Source organism: Saccoglossus kowalevskii, chromosome 1 (assembly GCF_978046115.1).
Source record: "Saccoglossus kowalevskii chromosome 1, keSacKowa6.1, whole genome shotgun sequence".
NCBI lineage: Eukaryota > Metazoa > Hemichordata > Enteropneusta > Harrimaniidae > Saccoglossus > Saccoglossus kowalevskii.
The window spans coordinates 29,267,605-29,290,984 of NC_140641.1; the positions used below are offsets into that span (position 1 = coordinate 29,267,605).

The 23,380-nt window shown below is 41.8% G+C and overlaps 2 protein-coding genes across 2 annotated transcripts; both read left to right on the plus strand.

Annotated features, from left to right (window-relative positions):
• Positions 1–4,518: 4,518 nt before the first annotated feature.
• LOC100373867 (uncharacterized) lies at positions 4,519–8,821 on the plus strand. The gene is made up of 7 exons (XM_078010236.1): positions 4,519–4,861; positions 5,102–5,149; positions 5,990–6,201; positions 6,363–6,452; positions 7,187–7,517; positions 7,647–7,958; positions 8,469–8,821. The coding sequence occupies exons 1-7, from the start codon at positions 4,519–4,521 to the stop codon at positions 8,819–8,821; spliced, it is 1,689 nt and encodes a 562-aa protein (XP_077866362.1).
• Positions 8,822–12,023: 3,202 nt separating this feature from the next.
• Positions 12,024–23,380, plus strand: LOC102807656 (uncharacterized). Its single transcript, XM_006817917.3, has 5 exons — positions 12,024–12,146; positions 12,592–12,681; positions 21,303–21,636; positions 22,302–22,613; positions 22,828–23,380. The coding sequence occupies exons 1-5, from the start codon at positions 12,024–12,026 to the stop codon at positions 23,178–23,180; spliced, it is 1,212 nt and encodes a 403-aa protein (XP_006817980.2). The 3' UTR covers positions 23,181–23,380.

Genomic DNA, 23,380 nt, shown 5'->3' on the forward strand with positions numbered 1-23,380 from the left:
TACGCTGCCTGACTTGGCTTCGTAATGTGACCTTTGCTGTTATGGTAGGTACCCGGTGGTATCTTGACTCATCCGTATTACGTTTTTTTGTTTTCTCGCAGGTCCTTTTTTCTCTTCATCTTTAATTCGTGCAATAAATTAATGAGCTCACTTTTTTTCCCTTTTTTGGTACGTATGTGAATTAGAGTTATCTTTGCTGTCGTACGTGACAATTTCCGCTCGCCTGAAAAGTTTGTTTTAAAGTCTACGGGGTGAATTTGGACAAAACAATATAAGCAATCCCACTATGATTACATTAGGCATTCATATATCATGTGAAAAATTTAAATTTAATGTTTTACACCCAACAACTTCTACTACATCCTTAAATCCGTTGTTTTATCAATGACATGAGTAATTACTTCAATTCTTTGGATTCACAGTTTGTCAGTACTAGTGTAAGCCTAGTTTGCCGAATGAGTAAAGTGTTCCATATCCCGCGGCTTCCACGCCTGTAGCCACAGCATGATACTCTTAGGTAGGCGTCAGTGTCTGGGTGGCACTGCATCTTGACCGATAGCAGGAGAGGCAAATGAAAAAATGCAGGCGATCTTGGGAGCCTACCATCTGTTGCGATAACTGAAAATACTAGATTAGATTACTCACCCCCGGAGACAACTGCTCGAGGTACTTGAAATTTAAATTTACAAAACATATCAATTTAATTATATGAAGTATTGACAGCACATTTGTAATTAATATGTTTCTACAGTTACCCTGTATTCATATGTGTATGTATGTCTGTTCCACGGATATCTTACGAACTGCCAACCAGATTTCAACGAAACTTTGTACGCATAATAGTTAATCAATTTTAGGCTATTCTACCGATATCTCAAGTACTAATCATCACATTGAATGAAACTTGGTTGCACGGACCTGACCAATTTTACGTTAAAATCTGCACATATTAATTACCAAATTTGCACAATAACTTTCAGCTGTTTCATCAATATCACAAGTAATAATCATTTATTTCAATAAATCTTGGTAAATAAATGCGACGACTTACTTAGTTTTGAGTTCAAATATTTCTATAATAATTACCTAAACTGCATATTGATTGGCACCGATCTATTTTAAGAATTAATTGTCACATTTCAATTATGTTTGTTACAAGGAGCAATGCACATACATCCGTGCAGATTAATTACCTGATTTTCTTATTAATTACCAAATTTAAAAAACAAAAACAATTATTAAATTTCAAAAAGATAGTGTACATAAGTGGGAACAATGCTAAAGACCTGATTAGTTTTGTTTTGAAATTCAAGCATACTAATTGCATGTTATGCTTAATCTTCATTCAATGTGGTACATAGATGCTCTAGTTTAGTTCACATAAATTTATAATTTAATGTTGAAAATCTCTCAAAAATTATTTTTAAGTAGCATAGGCTCTGAAATAAATCAGATTGCAAACTATAGACGCACAGTCAAATTTGTTTTCTATTATAATTCGTATTATAAATTTACTACTGTCGGTCATATTGTATTCAGTTGTGCATCTGAATTAGCAGACCAATATTACTCACCTAATTTTAAATTTTGAATTAATTTTAAATATACCACCAAAATTCTCAGTACATAGGAGTTCATAGGAGCTTTCTTTAATTATTTTATCTATTCGTGCTGAACAAGAAAATTCACTCATTCACTCACTCACTAACTCGCTTGGCAATGCTTGCACGTCAATCAAGTGGAAAAGTACCCCTAGTATCAAGTAAAGAGAGGTGTTATTCGGAGGAAACATACATTTTTTTGTTAAATTTTGAGGCGATTATGCATGTTTAGCGTAAGTCTTGTTTCCTTCAAATCGAAAGAGCTCCCCCTGTGTTATAGGCAGTGAGTGAACAGGTAGCAGAAGTATGATAATTATTTGTTTGAGATGAGAAGAATTTGAGAAACAAAAAAACAATTTGTCAAAGATTATACTTCATTACTATCAGAATTTGCGCAAGCTATGATGTCGACATTTCACATGATTGTTCATTAAATTAAATACTCTAGTCAGCATACACCGGGGGCGCCCTAAATCAATTACTAGTATATGGGGGGGGGGGTCATTGTACATGTATCTGTATCTGATTCAATAAAAAAATGAATGAATGAATAATGATTTGAAATATTTTGTTAAAGTGGACTTGACGCAAAGTAACATATCATATATAAGGACCATATATTCAACTGATGGAAGATTATTGAGTTGCAACAACATTTTAGATATAATGTTTATGATAATCAGGCAATTTGCTTTTGCATTAAAATGGGATCTGGTCAGTACCTAATAGCAATGCTCAATGTTTGACTTGCATCCAATTAGTATTTCTTGAGTTCAAGTTCTAATACATGCACGTATTCATTATTTTTTTTATACAACAGACGACTTTCTGGTAAAAGTGGTTTTGTCATGTACAAACACCCATGAATATAAAATATCTTGACTCCATATATATATACACACACAGATAACCACTGTTACTATGTTTGGTCACGGTTATTAAAAAAGATAGTAACCGTGGTTTGGTATTCTAGACAGTGACTTGCACCAGATATTTTAATTTGATATTCGGAACACTAGCTTGTGCCAGATTGTAAACTTCGTATTCTCGACATTAACTAGTATGTTGGAACCAGAATGGCTCTTTTTGGTATTTTATTATCTCAATTTTCTTTTTATATACTGCCAGAACTTATACAAAACTCCAGAATAGCCTGTGATGAAAACAATAAAATATTAGTCTCATGATTATAATAGTCCAGCAAGCTCAAATTATTTACAACTTTATCATTGTTCATGCAAAGGTGCATTTCTTGTGTGTAAACAGAGTACCAGTAATAGGAAAACTGTCCATATCAGCTGGGCAGAAATATTCTGGATTTGTGAAATAGGCAGCAAACTAAACACAAAAATTACACACAATATAAATAAAGGTTGACAATTAACTTACACCCTGCAACATTAAAAAAACTGTACATACCTGCCTAATTATAGTTCCAAGGCTTGCAAATTATTGGTTTTCCTTTGCAATAAAATACACACAAATTGTAGCATGTTTACAAATTCACAAATATCATTACAATGCTTCAAAAATATTCATAACAAATCTGCTTCAGTGATAAATGTATAACCATAAGCTTTACATATGTGAACTGTTGTTCGAGTTCATGAATCAAATTTTCACTTTGTTAGTCTGCGAGGTCCTATATCTGTTAGGCTGAATTATGCTCATACAGTCTACTGCACTGTTGGAGTTCCTTCTAAAAAGACAACCAGAAAATTGAAGTGTTCAATCCTAGAAAATTATTTAAAGGGCGTTGGTCGTCGCGCTGCGCATGTGCGACATTTGTGTTGTCAAAGTCAAAGTCGCCATCGCGACGATTACCGCCCTTTAAGTGAGTATTTAATTGCACCAAACCCTTATCAAATGTTCAGATGACTGTAAAGCTTCTTTACCAAGTTTCATCAACATTGATCAAAACATTAAGAAATTAAATGCACCATACAAACACACATTCAAGTACGTACGCAGAGAAGTAACTACAATGCTCCCGCTGTGCTTTCTCATGTAATCCACAATACAAACATGTGATATATGTTCACTTACAGCCAACATTTCATAGTTGCATAACTAAGGAATGTTCATTAGGAGTAGACACTGAACAAAATTGTTTGTGTTTTACAATCTACGTTTTGTTTTTTGATAAAGTGGCCAAAATATTAATGCAAACATTGCTTTGCTGAAAAACGTTTGTTTGTAGAGCGCTGTGAACAATTCCAGTGAAGGACGTGGCTGGCATTAGTGTAATCCTATAAAATATGGTCTTTTGAAATGATATGGTTATCTCCAGATTTGTTCACGCCATTGCCATTAAAATGCATACTATTTATTTATGCATTGTTCCCAACTTAAAATCGAAGGATTTATAAGTCAGTTCAAAATCGTTTATGTGGGAATCACATGATACTGAACATTTTTGTCAAGCATAGATTTTGATGCGTGTTCATAATCTGGCTCCAAACGTCATTTTCTTTTCACCTCACTTGTGACTAATGGGATGTTCAGCATAAATAAATATTTAGCTGAACCTCCATAGAATGAGAACTAGTCCTGTCCTTGAATCAATTGTATTCTCTACGTGTAATGTTATCATTGAATAATCTGCATATTTGAAAGCAAAAATCATGGATAGAATGAGAATAAGAAGTCCGTGACAGTAAGTGATATCCCATGAACGTTTGAGAATTCCTACTTGATCGAAATGATCGATGTGAATTTCAAAGAATCTGCTTTTGAATGTTGTTGGTGGAAGATGTGAAGTTGTCTTCAAGGAGTGGGCAATCTAATCTTCTGTATTTGTAGTTATCGAAACATATGTTCGATTCTCTTGGAGATACTACATCTACTGATTGGGTGAACTTCAGTACCGTTGTATTGAAACTTGTCGTATTACTTGAAGACATCACAGAAGCTAAATATGTTATTGATCGCCTGTATGTTTTTACTTATTTCAGTGGCTGTCGGCCAAGATTTCATTCCACCCCCTGGTGCCGCCACCTACCTAGGGGTATCATACAATGGTCTTGCTGGAAACACGGAGGGTGATCCTCTCAACAACGGGGGAATAGATCCAGGTTTAAAACTGACGCAACAAGTGTTTTTGTTAACATACAATGAACGGAAAACATGGAATGGTTATATTATGGCAGACCAAGTGAATTATAATTTCACAGATACCTGCACGGATGTGAATAGTATTGAACACTTTTGGGGAAGTGAAAGCTATCACGAAAATCGATTAACAGACCACTCTAGGGCAGGTAAGTTGTTGTTTCTTTTCTCGTCGTTATTGTCATCTTCTTGTCTGCTTTTATCTTCATCACCTGGGTAACTTAAGTGATGAAGTGCAGAATCACATTTGTGCTAAACTTGACCAGTACGTAAAATAAATAATTAAATACATAATCGATAGTTAAATGTTTGTTGTTACAGTTGTTATTTATTAGATAATCGAAAGTATAATAGCATGCTTATAATTGTAGTTCTCTAATATTTTGCAGATAAAGACAAGAACAATTTAGAAAACCATGAGTTTACTTTAAGTTATGGTAGGTTTAATTTATTATCATGCTACTTGTGAAAATATGTGTATATCGAAGACTGTGTTCTCTGATGGAAGAGTGACATCTAAAGCACAATCAATCTTTTCGGTGCTTTCATTTGCATATTTGTCATTCATGGATTTAAAAAAATGGCGCTCGCCTTGACGACCGTTAACTAGATTTGTCGAATTTTGATTTTGACGAATTTCGTTGTGTAATCACAGTATTATGCCATCATATGGAAAACAGAAACACGCATTTTTCACCACTACTTTAAATGCAAGAACAGCGAGAAAAGCATCATAAAAATACGTGATCAGCAAACCTACATAGTCCAACACCATTCTGACATTGCTTCCCTTATGTTAGAAACCAGACATAAATGGTAACAGTTCATTAAACAATATCGATTGGTTGGGCGATTCAGTTGCACACAGCTTGCAGAAAAAAAATAATGTATGTTGTGTACATCTTTTCATAGAATTGAGAAAGGACATTCAGTTCAATAAAAGAATACATTTAGCATTATTAAAAAGCAGGCAAACTGAGAAAAAAAAATATGTGAGATTTTGCAAAATTTCGAATTTGAACTAAATATGCCTTCAGATGAGAATTTAAAAGTCTGTTCAATGCTTCGTTGAGTGTTACATGCAAATAGACATTTTAAACTTTATTCTTTTTTTTTATAACACACCTTAACCTTTATCAGCCCAACCTTGACTTGTATTTGACTTGACCAGATAATGGTCAATTCGTTCGTCGATAGACTCCCCTAACGGACGCATGAACAGAAATCCAATGACTTTCCTGCGAATTGGTTTATTCATTATGTGTTATCTTGTTTAGGGTACAGTTATTATAAGTCTCAATGCAACGACAATGGCTTCGTATACTATGACGAGAAGGTAGTCTGTGACCATGGAACTGCCCGATACATGACAGAGAATGCAGAGGATCTTTTTTACCCACTAACGGACGAGTTTGTGTCAGCCGTCTGCGCTCTACCAGAAACCTATAGCGAGATAGCGTACATGGACTTTCTGGACACTTGGGGAACGGTAAGTGAGGGAAAAACGTGTTTCCTACACAATTATCGCTGGATTCATAGCTCCTTGAAACCATATGTTGATTAAGGGAATGATACGTTTCGATGACTGTATATAACACAATATTGCCATACACTTTACTAATATACCGTTTATTGTAATTTATGTCGCAGGATGTTGTAACTAGGGTGTCTCTGGGGATCAAAACTACGAAACGGTATGAGAGTAGTCGAGCGGACTTCGTTGCTTATGTAGCAGATGAGGTACAGTGTACTTTATCTAAATCATCGTTTTAGTTTCAGGCTTCTATCCCGGATGCACGGCCTCATAAATGCTTGATCACTTCCGGAGATGGACAATTAAGAAAGACCACTTCCAAATGGCGGTCTAGGTCGTCGTTTTTAACTATGACATTCCCGAAGCTAGTAATTTGAAATGACGTCTCAGAGATATGCGCCGGGCTTGTATTACACACTCGTCTTAGTTGATATATGAAACTACTAGAAATATTCAAATTATAGTACATATGATTTCTTCTAGAGATATAATGTCAAACCACCAACATACTGAGATACTGCTCATGATGTCAAAAGTTCAATCTGCTCGCATGGACCAATCATAGTTCCGACATTTGTATTATATAGTATGGAAATTACATACATATATTACTCTGCTTTATTACACTGAACTGCCGTGATATTCGGGATAAAGTGTTAAGTGGGTCCGGCAAATGGTTTTATTTGTTATGACAGGTTTCTACTATTGTACTTGTGGCTTTGTAATTGAAATTAACTTTACTGTGGCGTGTCGGTATATAAAATACAAAGTTGGCATTATGATTATATCTGGTTATATGATTGGTTGTAACGTATTTGTTTGTCGCAAACCTGTGTAGCAGACATACAACTTTGTACGTATTTGAATAAGCTCAGACATTTTGTATGACAAGAAATTATAATTTTTACCATATGTATATAATGCATGTTAATTTTCGTAGTATCCAAGTACCGCCCATTACAATGGATTCTATCAAGGATATCAAGACTCAGTACGAGTGGACATGGTGTCGTATTCGGAAACCAGCACAACGACAGAGGGCGCTATAGTGGGAACGCTTCAAACAGGCGACAGTGATCTATCCGAACCTATACGCATAGAAGTCCTAAGCATAGACGAAGTGTTAAATAAGAGGTTCTGGAGTATGCATGAATATTATATTTCACGCGGACTGTGTGATTTCGAACTTGCCGACCTTACAGCCAGACAGGTCAACGTACTAAAAGCTCTACAAATGTACCCCGAATTCAAACTAGCCGATACCCCTTCGAGTAAGTGGCGGTTTGATACGTAAATTACAGATGCAACATCGACGAGAATGGAATTCGACGGTTACAATAGAACTCCTGAATCCCAATCACATAACATTTTATTCTGACATTTTTGTTCATTTATTTAAGGTCCTTTGGTAGTTACCCCAGTGACGTGGCCGAAAGGAAGGTACGGTCTTCCGGAAATAAATCTTGAATTCAGCGACGGCTGTGCAATTTCTCCCGACTTCGTGTTTGACTCTACTGGAATACGTTACCAGGACAATAACGACATTTCCACTGGCAACATGTGGTCTAATCCATTCAGTCTGAAAGGACCGTATACGTCCAGCAACGTGTATTGGAACTTTTGCATGAAAATGGTAGATGTCGCCACCAACGACGATTGGAGTTGGATGAAAGGGGAATACTGTATATACAGGAAATACGTATGCCCCAGAGGTAATACAAAATATCTGAGCAGTCTACGTTTATCAATGACAGCACAGTTTTTTTCAAACAAGTTGGTTTTCACTTGACTAAAGCGGGCAATGAGATTTTTTCCTCATATTATAAAATAATTGATTTCTTCAGTTATTCATGAGAAAATCCGAATTTGAAAAGTTGAGTTAAGTTCTTAGATACCAGGGTAGTGGCAGGTGGATGAGTTAAGTGATTGGGAAGGAACGACGAACGGTTCGACTTTTCTTTGACCACCGGGTAATTATGTATTCACCAACACTGAGCTACGTCACGCACCGAACACACAAAAAAACGCCAAACCAATCGCTGAACATTCTTTTACACATTTGCGAAGATTTCCCATACTGTGCACAGTTTTATTTCAGTTATTTTGAGAGTCTTTCCTCTACTGTCTTAACCATGTTCACCTCACGAGTAAGGAAATTACAAACTACTTTACAACCTTTTTGTGTGAAATTGTATTTCGTATTTCTTGTTTACACCTTTCAGGTTTTACTTCTGGATACGTATATTGGGATGATGAGGACCTGGCTAACAGGAACAACCACACTGGATCTCTACCAGACGGCTTTTACAACGAAGATACCATTGTGTACTATTGCTGTCGCGAGGATGCGCCCTCAGTCGACCATGTGATCTACTTACCGACCGATCGACCCTTCGCCCTGATAAAGCGGACTGATAACTGCCCAAACGTGTACGGCATGCAAGTGAGCCATCAATGGTTTTACTGGGACAACGAAGACATGTTTGACGGCGGTGGCTCGCATACAAGTGGATTTCATCCCTTGGAGACGGGAGGAGACGAGGATCACCAGTTACATTACTGCTTTTATTATTAATCGTATGCACGCGAATATTTTTTTTGCGAAGTGTATGTAGTGTTGGTTTGATTGAAGTTAGTAAATAATAAAGATATATACAGTATAATAATGAATCATTTGTAAATCGCGATTAAATAGCCTCACTCAATACCACCTTTTTGTTACGTATAACGCATTCTTCACTTGCCTGACACCCGCTTGACATGGCCGACGATTGTTATTACGCCATCGCTAGCGGGCTCCCTGGGACGCAAACTATTGAACCGCAAGCGAGGTCAATCCAACTGCCAGTATAAGTAGTTCTATTTGTTCTTTTAGTTAGGTTACAATCAGAATAAATTAAAGTTTAATAACGGAGAAAAGACAAGGATAGCATATAATCTGAACGACGTTGAGGGTGAATCATGATGGGGTGGGGTGGTGGCTGAATTCATGTGCTGCTTAGTTAAACGAGAAGTGTACAGGAAAATTATCATCTAGCCACACACATCAAAACGTCAGGATGATGCTTTCCTTGAAAGCAGACGCGAAGAGAGGTGAATACATGTTACCACTTCACAGGAGTAACGGCTATAACATGTCACGTTAATGACGCAATTTAAAGATATTGTTGATGTTGATGTTTGATGGCAAAATTGATGTGATTTATCATAAGCTAATAATGCTGCCTTGGTGGTAGCATACATAATTGTATCGTTCGATTGGAAATACTAATACGCATGTACACACACGTGATTACTATAATACGTACCAAACCTAACACACACACACATGCGCGAATTAGAAAATGTCTTTGCGTTATAGGACGAATGAAAGGTGATAGGATACAGAATTTAGTTTATAATTAATTCATTTTTTTATTTAGCATAAATTATGAAACAATATTATAAATTATAGTTCGCCAACACCGCATGTTTTAATAACTGTCACGGTAGCCACTTGCCTGGTTGAAGCCCCTAAACAATACAACCAGTGACAAACTATGAATATTTTGCCTGAGAAAACAATTGTGTGTAGCAATGCACGTTATTACATAATACATAAATATGTGTCAATGAACATTGAAATGGAACAGCATTAAATGCATGCAAGCTGATGTTCTCGCGTGGTGTACACAATTACGATAACATCGATCGGATAACCTGCATTATGGAAAGAAAATAACATATAAATCACCAGCTCAATGTTATCTTGTCTCCCATCTGAGTTGTCAGGTGTCTTTTGGGAGAGAAATCCCAGCAGTCGCGCTCCTCTGTATTTTGCAGGTAACAGCCTAAAATGTGGTTTATATTAATTCTATCAATATGCCTCGTATCCCGGGGCCTTTCTCAAGAATCTCCCCCGGGAGCGACCAAATATATTGGCGTGACGTACAATGGCTTGTACGGAAATCCCGAAGGTGACTACAGCGTTAATGGTGGAGTAGACCCGGGATTGAATCTCGTAAACGTCGTTCTCGCTGCTACATTCAACGATGGTAAAACATGGAATGGTTACAATGTACCAGACCAGCAAGAGTTCAACTTTGCAGATACTTGTACTACAGTGAGCACAATCGAACAATTCTGGGCAGGCTTGAGTTATTACAATTTTCGTCTAACAGACCACTCCAGGCAAGGTGAGGCACGTGACTTTGAAGTACAAATGTAGATTTCTGATTGTTTTATTTGTGCATATTAAAGTTATATTTTATGACGTAACGAACTATTCAAATGCACATGCGCTGGTACGTACTATTTATTCAAGGCGCATGCGCAGTTACTATTATCATTCAAGATAATTGTAAAGAACATGCACCATCGAGCAAACATGTGTTTGTGTTACATGTAAAGGTAGAAGTCTACCCATGAATGAAAAAAAAACATTTCTCATTTTGCTCTCTCAATCAATATTGGTCACCAGCGATAGTCATAGTTGTAACTATTGTCTATGTCTTCTTTAGGAAGGTTGTCATTGTTATAAAGGGGAGGATAATCTCCAATTGCGGTTCTTATTAGGTGTATATTGAGTTTTGAGCTTGAAATTAGAGTATAGCAAATAACATTGATCATGTGACATCACGTTACCCTCCTCATTACTGTATAGTATGGAAAAATTCTCACTTGTATGTGTCAGTAAATTATATTATTCATAATTACATTTTATATTTTCTTTATTCCAGACATCGACGTAAATCACCTGGAAGGACGTGAATTTACGCTAAGTAATGGTAAGTATTTCTTACGCACAGGGTAGACAAGTACTGCGTTAGGCAGTGTGTCTAGCATTGGTAACTTCTTCTGCAAAAAGTTCCATCCAAATTTATTCTATTTACAAACCATCCGAGCATACACTGCTGAAACGCGATAGAATCATCAAAATACATTTTTTTTTCATTTATGATGTAATGTTACGCGTTATTGGAATAAGCACGTTTCAATGAGAAAACAACAGCGCACAATTTGATTTACAAGACGCTCTCACTTGCTGAAACTTGTGTAACGGAAATGCAGGCAATTTTATGTTTAGACAGAAGTTTATATACGGTATAGATATTTAAGATTCATCACATTAAACTTACATTGGAAGCACAGTGCCACAGTACACTTCTAATTTGCTGACGCTTTTCAATGTGTAACTTTTTTATTGAAAATTGTAGCAGAATGAACTCCACCAAACAGGCAGATAAAGCGAAAAACAATGAATTCCAATAGCCATATATGCCGCTACTGTAAAGACTTTCCTTTTTTGAGATTGTAGGATTACTTATTTTTTCGACATAAAAACAAGAAAAACATGAACAATTTCCAAACGGGAAGTCTGTATCATAGTGTTATATGAAGCATCTTTCTTGGAAACATTTACATGTGACACCAAACAGACGTATTGTATTGGCTGTCAAAATGTCGGGGCATCAAACAATCACGACAAATATTAATGTCATAAAACGTTATTGTGATAATTTTATAATACCCATATTTGAACAGTTCAAAAACACAAATACTTTGTAAAATGTGAAATACTAGTAATTGCGTCTGTTAATTTTGCACACTGTGGTATAATTGTGTTTGGGTCTTTCACTATATTGCCTCCATCTCCGATTATATTTCCTGTCACGCAAATCGTATTCCAGTACAGGCTTCTATTTACAGGATATCAGTATTACGAAAATAAGACTAACGGCGATGGGTTTGTCTATTATGACGAAAAAGACGAATGTAACCATGGTACCGCACGCTATATGTTAGAGAATGTGGAATCTGGCATGTATCCATTATCCGACCCATTCGTATCCGCTGCATGTAGTTTGCCAGAATCTTATGACACAGCTGTGTACATGGATTTTTTAGACACCTGGGGCACGGTACGCATATATATATATTCCTTAATTATCGCTTTAAGGAGTCATTTTGGGAAATTATGAGCATAGATTTCACGTGATTTGAACCAATTATGGGTATGATACAAAAACAATATCTACATATTCAAACCAAAATAACGACTGAAATGTCCAGGTCTTGGGGTTTATTACATTTTAGCATAGGCAGTAAATATTCTATACGTATTCTAAATATACTGGTGATTACCATAAATACCTTCTGATGTACGTACAATTTCCTCGAACCATGGTTTCACCGTGTAACAACAGAACAAACACGTGAGGCAAAAGAGTGCAACGTGAGATAATGGATAATAAACGTTGGGTGGTGCTGTGTCATATTCCATGATATTGACATGGCAATCTAGTTGAGTAGAGTAGAGCAAGCACTAAACATTATAACACAAATTCATAATTCACATTATTTTAGGATGTAGTAACCGAAGTGTCGCTGGGGAAGAAGACAACAAACAGGTTTGAAAGTGGAAGAATAGATTTTGTCGCCTATGTTGCCGATGAGGTGAGTGGTATGACGTAGTACATCTCATCCCAACAATTATTACGGCCTGTCCGTATTACAAGGTTATTTGCACCATATTGTGTTGTCAATGTGGTAAACTATATGACCTGGGTGTGTGATATGACGTGCCTAAGTAACTGCGATGTGATACTATGAGTTAATAAATCAAGGAATTCCGATCGCAGTCATATCGATGAGATTTATACAACATTACATGTGTTCTTCATGGATGTAAGACGAAATACAGGGATGAGATATGACATGGTTTGTTTTCGGCCTTTTCTGAAATATATAAAGTTTAAAAATAGCCACCGATCGGCCATGTTGAAGATATAGCCTGGAACCATTTTTTTGAAAACAACGTGGCAACCAGACAGCTATTTTGAATTCTATCTTCAAAACAAATGACTTGCATCCAAATTCTATATTGTATAATGTTTGTACAAAGTTTGAACAAAATCCGTCCATACACAACTGAGACCCGGTCCCGAAATTGCGGAAATGCTTGATTTCGACAAATTGTAAACATTAAAATGGCCGCCATTCAGCCATCTTGAAGTGAATTGTCCAATGGATAAATTCGTATATATGTAACACGATGTATGATGTATATAAGTCGGCCAAAACATGTCAGTGATATGGCTCTGGAGAAGAATTTGTTAAAACAAAATGACGTTCACCGAGGTTCCATAATGTCTGATGTGTGAATCAAGTTGGACAAATCCGTGAATATACAACCGAGGTCTGGTTTTGGAATGACAGAAATTAAAATGGCCGCCATTCGGCTATCTTGAGTATGATCATGGAACAATTAGAGGTGCATAGGTACGACATGATGTATGACGAATACATAACTTTCAGCATAAATTTGTTAAGTCATGTCAGCGATATGGCTCTGGAACAGCATTCATCGAAACAAAATTGCCACCAGGCGGTTGTGTCCGAACGGGACTGATAAAAAACGGTGGTCGTCACGCCGCGTATGCGAGATACAGCTCCCATATAACAAAGTAGGCAACTTTGTTTTTTCGCAGATCAACGGGTAAAAAAAAAGACAGACTGCAAGATTAAACTCGGTAATTTCTAGAATTCATCACTTTAATGGATTAAAAATCGGCCTTTACTGCACACTACGACAAGATCAAAACTAGCATTCATACATAGTGGGGTAATCACTGATTGTAATCAAAAATCTGCGACGACTATCGCATAACATACAGTCCATATCCTTGTATGGCGACATGGGTATGTGTAATTCTACACAGATCGGCACTTCTAATGTCTCTAAAGCAAAATTACACAACACGAATATCATAAATTCACTACGTTCAATTACCCACCATAGACTCCGGTCAGTCAAAATGACTATTTTGAACTGTAGGCATTAATCAGCGATTCCGCCGGTGACGGAGAGATAGAATCCGGGTCAGGGGAAGCCCCATGACCTCAAGATTCTTTTACCCCTTACGTCACGAACCCACGTGACCGAGGCCACCTGGCAACGCCACAGGTAGCCGTCCATCACTCTTAATTTTCTCTCCGCCTCGAGTGGAGATGAAATTTAGCGAACTCTGCTGGATCGCCTGCTTTTTTTTCCTGTCCGGATTTATAGCTTGGGTTGTTGCCGCTGCTCGGCATCCGACATGGTAGCTGGTAGGATAAGTTTTCCTTGTCTTTTTTTTACCCTCGTGTCGTTTTCCCCTTTGTGTGTAGTATTTTTCACAGCAAACAAATCAAAATCCGGCGCCACTACGTAGTCACATGTTGATTTCATGGCGGCACCTTTTACAACTGTAATTCGTTTCCCTCATGCATGTCGTCTTTTATTTTTAATGTATTTAGCAATATATAGGTGTAATGACAGCACCAGGGCTCGCTGCCGTTTTTCTTTCCGGTCTCCTCGTGTTTCGAGTCGACCGTGCAGTGGTTATATTCAGAATTTACCAGCATAGAAACCGCATCCGAGATACTTTGTCGTAGCTACGTGCGGGTTTCGGGGTTTTTGCGTGAAAGCGTGTTTTTTTTTCACTGGAGTTCTGAGGCCTGAGATTTTCTTTCAGAGCCATCAAGATCGCTGAAACTGCATGACCGCGTCACAGCAAGGTCGCGCGTCCAGTAAACAAATCGGTTAAAGTGAGTTGCATGTTTTGCATGAGTGGAAAGTCCTCACGCTCGGCTACCGGTACTTCATGTACCGGGACGTCGAGTAAGAGGCCCGACGGTGGAGGTACCGATATTTTTCTCGGTCTCCTCCGCTGATCGGAGGGCATCCTCACAGTCTGTTTTTTTTCAGGCAGTGGTTTACCCGATTTTACCGGCTGCAGCGAGGCTGTGCCCCTGGAGGCTTTCCTCCTATGGGGTTCGTTGCGGGTCTCTTTGTGGACCCTTCCTCGCACGGCACCGGGTTTGCCTCCGAGTTGAGGGCTTTGGTCGAAGGACTGCCGGGGCAATTGCGTCCCTGGCAGGCCGGGTAGATCAGACGCAGTCGGAGCGAGCTGTCTCCACTGTGTCCCCTCGGTGGGCAAGCAGGAAGAGACATGAAAGCATGTTTGCATTCAAACAGTCTCTTCCGGGGAACCCCCGTTCCCAGTCACGGCTCTCCCACTATTTTGGGGGGTGGCCGAGGCTCAGGCTAATTGCACCGGTCCTTCTCTGGATCCGCGGGCACTGAATGCAAACGGGGTGCTGGCAGCCAAGTCTCCAATTTCGGGGCAGGGCTTTCAGGGCAGGGCACGCGTTGACCCCCCCACTTTCAGCCAGCTAGGGTTCGTCACGCGGTAACGGTACAATGGTAACGAATTTATCCTTGTGTCCGGTCCCCGCTGTGGGTTTTGACTCCTTTCTTACCAGCCCACGGGCGTCCCCAGAGGGAACCGACCCTGTCATGAGACGCACAGTCGAACACGCTCCCTCTCACATAATTTAAGTTAGAGGAGACGCAGTTCACTCGCGTTGCATACAGCCGGTACTCCGGGCGGTCCCTCAGAGTCTTCCATCTATATGACTCGATGAGCCACGCTTTTGGGGTGAGGCGGAGTATCATCGATCCCAGTGATACGATGTATATACCCCCACCCTTGATCCTAAAGCGACCACCTAAGGTTGCTTCAACGCTTATGGGATCACGGGCGTCGGGATCCAAAGCAACCCCGTCGGCACATCTCTCCCCTGTCCGTCTGAGTGTGGAGTGGAGCGCAGAGCACGCAAACGGTGTTGATGGGCAGCGTTGGTCAGCCGCGGAGGATGTAATGCTTAAGGCCCCCGGGTGGGGATAACGTTAGGTAACATTTCCCACTGGACCAAACGCTACCCGGTCGGTGTATTTCAGGATCAGACCCCATAGCGTGGGATGAGACCAAAACACCCCCAACCAGATTCCATGCTCCTTCCCCAGACCCCAGTACCATGAATTTGGCAAACCGGGCAAAGGGGGATAGCTGCGTTCCATGGGTGTCTTTGCCAATTGAGGACGACCCATCTAGCCCTGAGGGCAGAGTTGCTTGAGCGCATTATTATGCGTGCCCAGCACTCTGGTGACCATGGAGGCAGAACGCACCAGCCTCCTAGACCAGGCGACATTTTTACTGGTGGGCCACCGCACATCTACGTGCGACACCCCCTAGTGTTGCCTGGCTCGCTTGGCCAGGGCCACTACTGTGCTACGAGACGCGGCCTTAGACGCATGTGTTTTCGCCGACAAGCTGAGCCGGGGTACGTCCCCACCTCAGTGACGCAGACTGGATACCCTCCACCCTCTTTGTTCAGGGAATGGTGGGTACAGTCTCGGAGCTTCGGAGTGAATGAATCAGAGGGTTCAGATTGAATACGCTAGCCAGTTGGTCCTGCCATGGGCAAGCGGAGGGCACCCCAAGCACAGAAAACACAACGCCCTAGGGCGTTGCCTGCTAGCCAGAGTCAGCCAGGAGGCAAGCGCTTATACCCTTCCATGGGAGGGAAGGGTAGTGGCGTGCCCCCAGGGAGGTAAGAGCCAGGTGGTGGCTCCTCACCCTCTCTGGGCGGATGTCTACCCGGCAGCAGGGGAAGCATGTTTGACACTCACCTCTGCAATCGGGGGAGACAGGCACGTGTTCGGTGAGTGGCCAGGTCACAACTTAGTGACTACTTCAGGCCTTGGGGAACTCGCCTCATGGGGGAAGGGAGCACCCTCCCCCCTTGCAACTGCCGAACACATGGCCACACATCCCTGTCGTACACAGATTGCGCCGGTGTAGTCCGGTTTGGAGACGGCGGGTGAACGACCCCTGGACCTTCCCAGGTGGTGACATCCATTTACGGCATACAGCTGAAATCTCCACTTCCCCCCATCAGTGTCTCCCCTGTTGGGCACTGCCAGGGGACTCCCGCAAGGTGGAAGCAATCAGACAGGAAGTAGCAGTTTGCTGGGGAAAGACGCCATACACAGGGTACATCAGCCGGAACTAAGTCCAGGCTTCTACCCAAATGTGTTCGTAGTACCAAATCTACAAGTGGCAGGCGTCCAGTTTTGGACCTAGACAGACTGAATCAGTACGTGCCCCTCGATCGGTTCCACATGGAGACACCATTCAGGGTTCTTCTCTCCATCCACCGTTTTGACTGGCTAGCCCTGCTAGATTTAAGCGGGGCCTACCTGCACGTACCGATGCACCTAGCGAGTTGCCATCTCCTTCGAATCGCCCAGCTGGGCCAAGTATTCGAACTTCGGTGCCCCCCCCTCCGTTCGGGTTAGGCACAGCGCCCTACGTGTTCACCAGAGGGATGAAACAGGTAGTGCTGCTGCTTCACCAGATGTCAGTACACCTCAATCCGTACCCAGACTACTGGTTACCAACAACCCGGGCAAGGGGTAATAGCCAAACGCATCAGGCTAACACAGGATTTACTTCACCAGCTGGGCTCGTTAGTAAATCGACAAGTCCCACCTCGAGCCAACGCGCAGTTGGTGTCCCTGGGCATGGAGTTTTGACACAGAGGTAAGCTTGGCTTAGCTATTTCAAGCATATTGCTTAGCGCTAAGCAGCCTAGCCGAATGCCTAGTCAGCGTTCCCTCGGTGTCCCTCCATGAACTAATGCGGATCATCGCAATGATGACCTCGGTTCGAAGGGTCGTTCCCCAGGCCGCACTACGCAGCCGCCCGGTATAACACTTGTTATATCGCCGAGCTCTTCTATGGGAACTAGATAGGCGGGTTTCGAGCTCGGACCAAGTGAAGGAAGCCCTGCCCTGGTGGTCGTCACTGACCAACCTCGGGCAGAGGGGCCCCCTTGGACCCGCTCGCCGCAGGCATGACTCTGGTAACAAATGCCCCCCCTAGGGTTGGGGAGTGCATCTATTGGACGAACAAGCCCAAAGATATGGCTCCCGCATAGTTTTGGGACCACCATATCAACCGGCTCGAACTGTGAGCAGTGTACAATTAGCACTACCACGCTTTCTACCCGTAGTTCGAGACCACAGAGTCCTGCTCCGCACAGACAACGCAGCGGTGGTCTCCTTCAAGAAGGAGGGGGGGACGCATTCCCCATCGTTGTCAGTCCTAGTGGAGCAAAATCCTCCTTTGGTGCCTGGAATACAATGGGGAGCTAACCGCACACCACCTTCCAGGGGTGAGGAACAGTCTGGCGATGCCCTTTCAGGGCGACTCCGTCTCCAGAACACGGAGTGGCTGATACCCCAGTGGGTAGCCTCCAGGCTGTTTCGGCTGTGGACGGTCCAAGGTTAGACCGTTTGCCGCACCCCGGAACACCAAGCTCCCGACGTACGTAACACTCCTGCTGACTCCAGGAGCCTGGGCCAGGGTCGCTTTGCTACCCCCCGGATCCACTTAGTTGTGTACGCACCAGCAGTGCTTCCGGACTTACCGGACATGCCGTCCCCACCAGACGGCGCACTACCATGAGCCCAGCGGGTATCACTTACCCCCATAGAGGCTCTCATTAGACCCGCCCATACGAAAGCTTTATCTGAGCGGGCTGCCAACGTCCTGGCCAGGGCGAACTGGGATTCCACCAATGCAGCCTACATTTCTAGGCTGCGAGCATACACTGGTTAGTGTAGCGGAAGGGAGATTGATCGATACCATCCCTCTATTGGCCAGGTAGCAGGTTCCTTCGTCCACCTGTTTGACGAAGTGGGTTTGTCCTACGCAGCGATCGTTGGCTACAGATCGGCCTTGTGCCCCACCATTCAAACGTACGGGAACAAGACTAACCGATTGTCCTACTATTAGGAGACTATTTACTGCTTTCCAGACGCTGAAACCCCATGCAAGGGAACTGCCCAACTGGGACTTGTCGGCTGTGTTGTCCGCTCTAAGCAGACCGCCTTTTGAGCCTCTCCAATCAGCACCACTCAATTTTTTTGAGGTGGAAAATAGTCTTCCTACTGGCCCTCGTCTCAGGTAGGCGCCGGTCAAAGCTAGGCGCGCACTATCCTTTGCGGACGGTTGTGCCGCTTTTATGGGCGATCAAGTTGTACTAAGACACGAATCGGGTTCTCGCCAAGAACCAAATCCCAGGACACGATCCTCAACCGATCGTCATCCCCCGGCTGGCAAATATTGTCAGTCCGGAAGATCAGGAGTAGTTGCTTCTCTGCCCGGTCCGAGCGCTGACTTGCTACGAGAACCGTACCAGGTTTTCTAGAGGGGGAACCAAACACATGTTTTTGTGTTACGGCCCTGACAAGCGGGATAAGCCGGTTTCCCCGACTTCCATCCCCAGGTGGATTACTGCGACTGTACTGGAGGTCTATAATACACTATCCTCCTCAACACAGACCTTGCAGAGACACCAAGTACAAGAACATGAGGTCTGTGCGATTGCTAACTCACTAGCGCTAGCGTCAGGTGCCCCCCTCAAACACATTCTGAGGGCAGGCTTCTGGAGAACGCAGAACGTCTTCATCAACTACTACCTAGGAGACACCCAATCTATTGAACAGGGTCTCTTCAGGTTAGGCCCCGTCGTAGCGGGTCAGGCCTTGTTTGCTGACCCAGCCCGAACGACTGCAGGGGCCTCTGCGCATATGCGATAAGTCAGTCTCTGCATTTTTGCGGGCAGATTGTCTGTTGCACTAGCACTTCCTGGAAGCTCCCAGGTTTCGCTTCTGTCGACCTACGCCCTCATGCGAACTGTTTCGGTCCTACTTCAAGCTTATCACCCCCGAGTTCGGCTTGGATCTAGCTTTCTCGGGCACACAGAACCCTGTCACCACAGCAGCATTGGCTTCTTGCTTCTGGGACAGCACAGGCAAGGTAAGACACCACCCTTCTTGGGTCTTAACTTAGGTCTTTGGGTTTGTTTTTCATCCCGGACTGGGGGAAAGTCTTTCATCATTCTCCTTTTTTTTCTGTTTGCTCGGAAAAACCCGCCACCTATCGGTGTCTGGCTCTGCCTACAGTTCAAAATAGTCATTTTGACTGATCGGAGTCTATGGTGGGTAATTGAACGTAGTGAATTTAGGCGAGGGTTCTTCGAACCCGCCTATTCACATAGTTCATACCCACCATAGACTCGGGGTCCCCCCAACCTCCCCACTCTTTCCGTCGCATTGGTCTAAGTCCTCGAGGCGGAGAGAAAGGAACCAGAGTGTTGGACGGTTACCTGTGGCGTTGCCAGGTGGCCTCGGTCACGTGGGTTCGTGGGGCTTCCCCTGACCTGGATTCTATCTCTCCGTCACCGGCAGAATCGCTGATTAATGCCTACAGTTCAAAATAGTCATTTTGACTGACCGGAGTCTATGGTGGGTATGAACTATGTGAATAGGCGGGTTCGAAGAACCCTCGCCTAAGTTCGTGTGATCAACATAACAAAATTATTTCTTGATTTGTCGGTAGTAAAAGCTGACTTGATGATTTGTTTTTATTAATAAATAAAGGTATAACACTTAGATCTTTCAGGCAATAACAATATATATTGTCTCAATTGTTTAATTCACTTAAAGCAAATATAGGTGTTATATTTGTGCTTTTTGGACACATAAGTACACTCTGTCAATAGGTGTAGAAACATTTCACTGGTCAAGCGATGACATTACCATGACATTTAATAAAACGATATCAAAACAACTTTTATGTTGGTCTTTCGTGAACTTCGTCATGATAAAGCAATAGTACCCTGTTCTTTAGTTCTGGAAATGACTGAGTGTATAAAGTCTTATGAGAAACAGTAACATAATCATAATAGTACATATAGTGTATAAACACGCAATCAACATGCGATAAACGAACAGTTCAAGAAATCGCGCAGCCATTAACCGCATTATGTTATCATCAGTAGAGAATTACCTTACTGACAACTGCTTTCATACTAACTCACTAAGTGAAGGAATAACATTTGGGAGGGTGTTAATTTCTCAGAAAAGAAATGACAGAAATAAACTTGTTTTGATAAAAACTCACAGACGCATTCAATAGGGGAAAAAACAAATTCGACTGAAACATAAATCTTGAAAGAAAATAATATAGTTTAAAACCAAGGGAAGTGAAGCAGAGAACCTTCCCTTGTGGCTAACCTCCACATAAATATTTAAGGATGCTATTAAATCAACATTGGGTTGACTATGCCATAAACGAGGTTTATATGGTTATACTGTCTACAACGTCGTTTTTCTCTTTCAGTATCCAGATGAAGCTGTGCCCAACGGCGCATACGAGGGGTATAGAGATTCAGTGAGAGTCACCATGGAGACGTATGTAACAACCTCTACTACAACCGGGGGTGTGTTAGTATCGACGCTAAACACCGGAGATTCGGAGCTGTCGGAGCCGATACAGACCAAAGTCATTAGCATCGATGAAGTGTTTGATGTCAAGTTTTGGACTTTATTCGATGACTATGTTCTTCGTGGTGTATGTGCATTGGCAAACACCACTGAACTGGAGTCAAGACAGACGAACGTGTTAGCAGCTCTGAAGAATTATGCAGATTTCAAGAACGCCGCGACACCAGAAAGTATGTAGCACGTGAAATTCTAATATCGCAGTGATAGAAAACGATACCGGCGTTTTCCCCGCGCACTGTTCATGCAGACTGATGGCGTTTATCGTGCAAATTTAGTGAGGAATATCAGTTAGCGACATTTCACACTAAACGTCGCTACTCAGACTCTCTAGTATTATACACGGTCATGTGATAAATATGTAAATAAATATTGTATATAACAATTATAATAGTATAATTCGAGACGCACAGCGGAGATCTATGCGACGGCGTACTGTCTGAGTGCATACTTTTTGGTATCCTCGTAATAACCTTATTATTATACATCTTTTCCTCCCAAGGATACATCATGGGAATGCCGGCCAAACTATGGGGACTGCCATGTTTATTTTTATCATTAGAGGACGCTCACGCGCGTAATCACTCCAAATTTGGAATTCGCATTTCCTAATACGGTAGATGAAAATACTCAGTGCAATAACGCAAAATTACGGCACGCTGTAACTTTTGGCGTTACTGTGACAGATGTATAATAATAGTATATAAGCTGAGGTATCAGATACAGGATTATGCGTCTGAACTTCGAGAGCTAAAGACATATGTTCGGATACAGTGGTGGTGGTGGTTGCTTCAAAATATATAGCATGCAATGAATTGAGATGATTTTTATCTTCCAGCTACAATTGTTGTCACGCCTGTCACGTGGCCTGTTGGAAAGTACGGATTTCCAGAAACCGATTATTCTTTCGATGGATGTCCAATATCTCCCGACTTTGTATACGCAACGGGGTGGATTAATCAGGACACTGCCGACACAAGCGGAAATAATTCTCATTCTGATCCGTTTAATTTGAATCAACCCGAGAGTGTTATAGGAAGTAATGTCGAGTGCAATTACTGCATGAAGTTGGACGAAGAACCAAACAGAGAAGAATGGAAATGGCTGAAGGGAGAATATTGTATGTATCGTAAGAACATATGTCCACCAGGTATTTTATTTAGTTTTCATTCACTCGTATACGTTCTGTATTTCAGATCGAGGTTGTTCTGACACGATATATACTTAAATGCGACGATTACAATCCGCTTAATACAACCGTAGTGGTTTTCATATACGTATCGCATTGTAGTTACAGTTTAAAAATTATCAATTTTGTTAATTGGTTTATTCCGTGTTTTTTTTTTCTGATTCATGCCATACAGGATTCCTCTCTGGATATGTGTTGTGGGACGATGAAGACCGTAGCAATCAAAATGCATTTACCGGCGAGTTACCAGACGGCGTCTATAATGAAGACACTCTAACATATTTCTGCTGTCGGGAAGATGCACCGACTCCAGATCACGTGCTTTACCTACCAACCGACCGCCCATTTGTATTATTCAAGAGAACGACAAATTGTCCCAACGTATTCGGTATGAGCGTGAGTCACCAATGGTTCAACTGGGGACAGGAACAAACTGTTGGCGGTGGGAAGTCACACCTCAGTGGGGCACATCCGTACAACGACGGGGTTGGCGAAGATATTCGCTTACATTACTGTTATTATTTTTAGCATGTAACATGTTTTCATTGTAACTGGAGTAACCCAAAATAAATAGCGATTAGGGTATGGAGTTGAAAATTAAAAAAGTCTCTCGTTTGATTATATGTGAACTTCTCTTACAAGAAATGTGCGCGACATTTTTAGCAATGTGACTCCAGTTTCTTCATCATGTCACTTTAATGCAGAATAAATTGTGAATATAAATCATA

Bases quoted from the DNA above. Each gene is read 5' to 3' on its own strand.
- LOC100373867 (XM_078010236.1), top strand. From the start codon at position 4,519: ATGTTATTGATCGCCTGTATGTTTTTACTTATTTCAGTGGCTGTCGGC. The intron at 6,202-6,362 runs GTAAGTGAGGGA...TTTATGTCGCAG, and splicing joins TTCTGGACACTTGGGGAACG to GATGTTGTAACTAGGGTGTC. The intron at 6,453-7,186 runs GTACAGTGTACT...TAATTTTCGTAG, and splicing joins TTGCTTATGTAGCAGATGAG to TATCCAAGTACCGCCCATTA.
- LOC102807656 (XM_006817917.3), top strand. From the start codon at position 12,024: ATGTTAGAGAATGTGGAATCTGGCATGTATCCATTATCCGACCCATTC. The intron at 12,682-21,302 runs GTGAGTGGTATG...TTTCTCTTTCAG, and splicing joins TCGCCTATGTTGCCGATGAG to TATCCAGATGAAGCTGTGCC. The intron at 21,637-22,301 runs GTATGTAGCACG...TTTATCTTCCAG, and splicing joins GAACGCCGCGACACCAGAAA to CTACAATTGTTGTCACGCCT.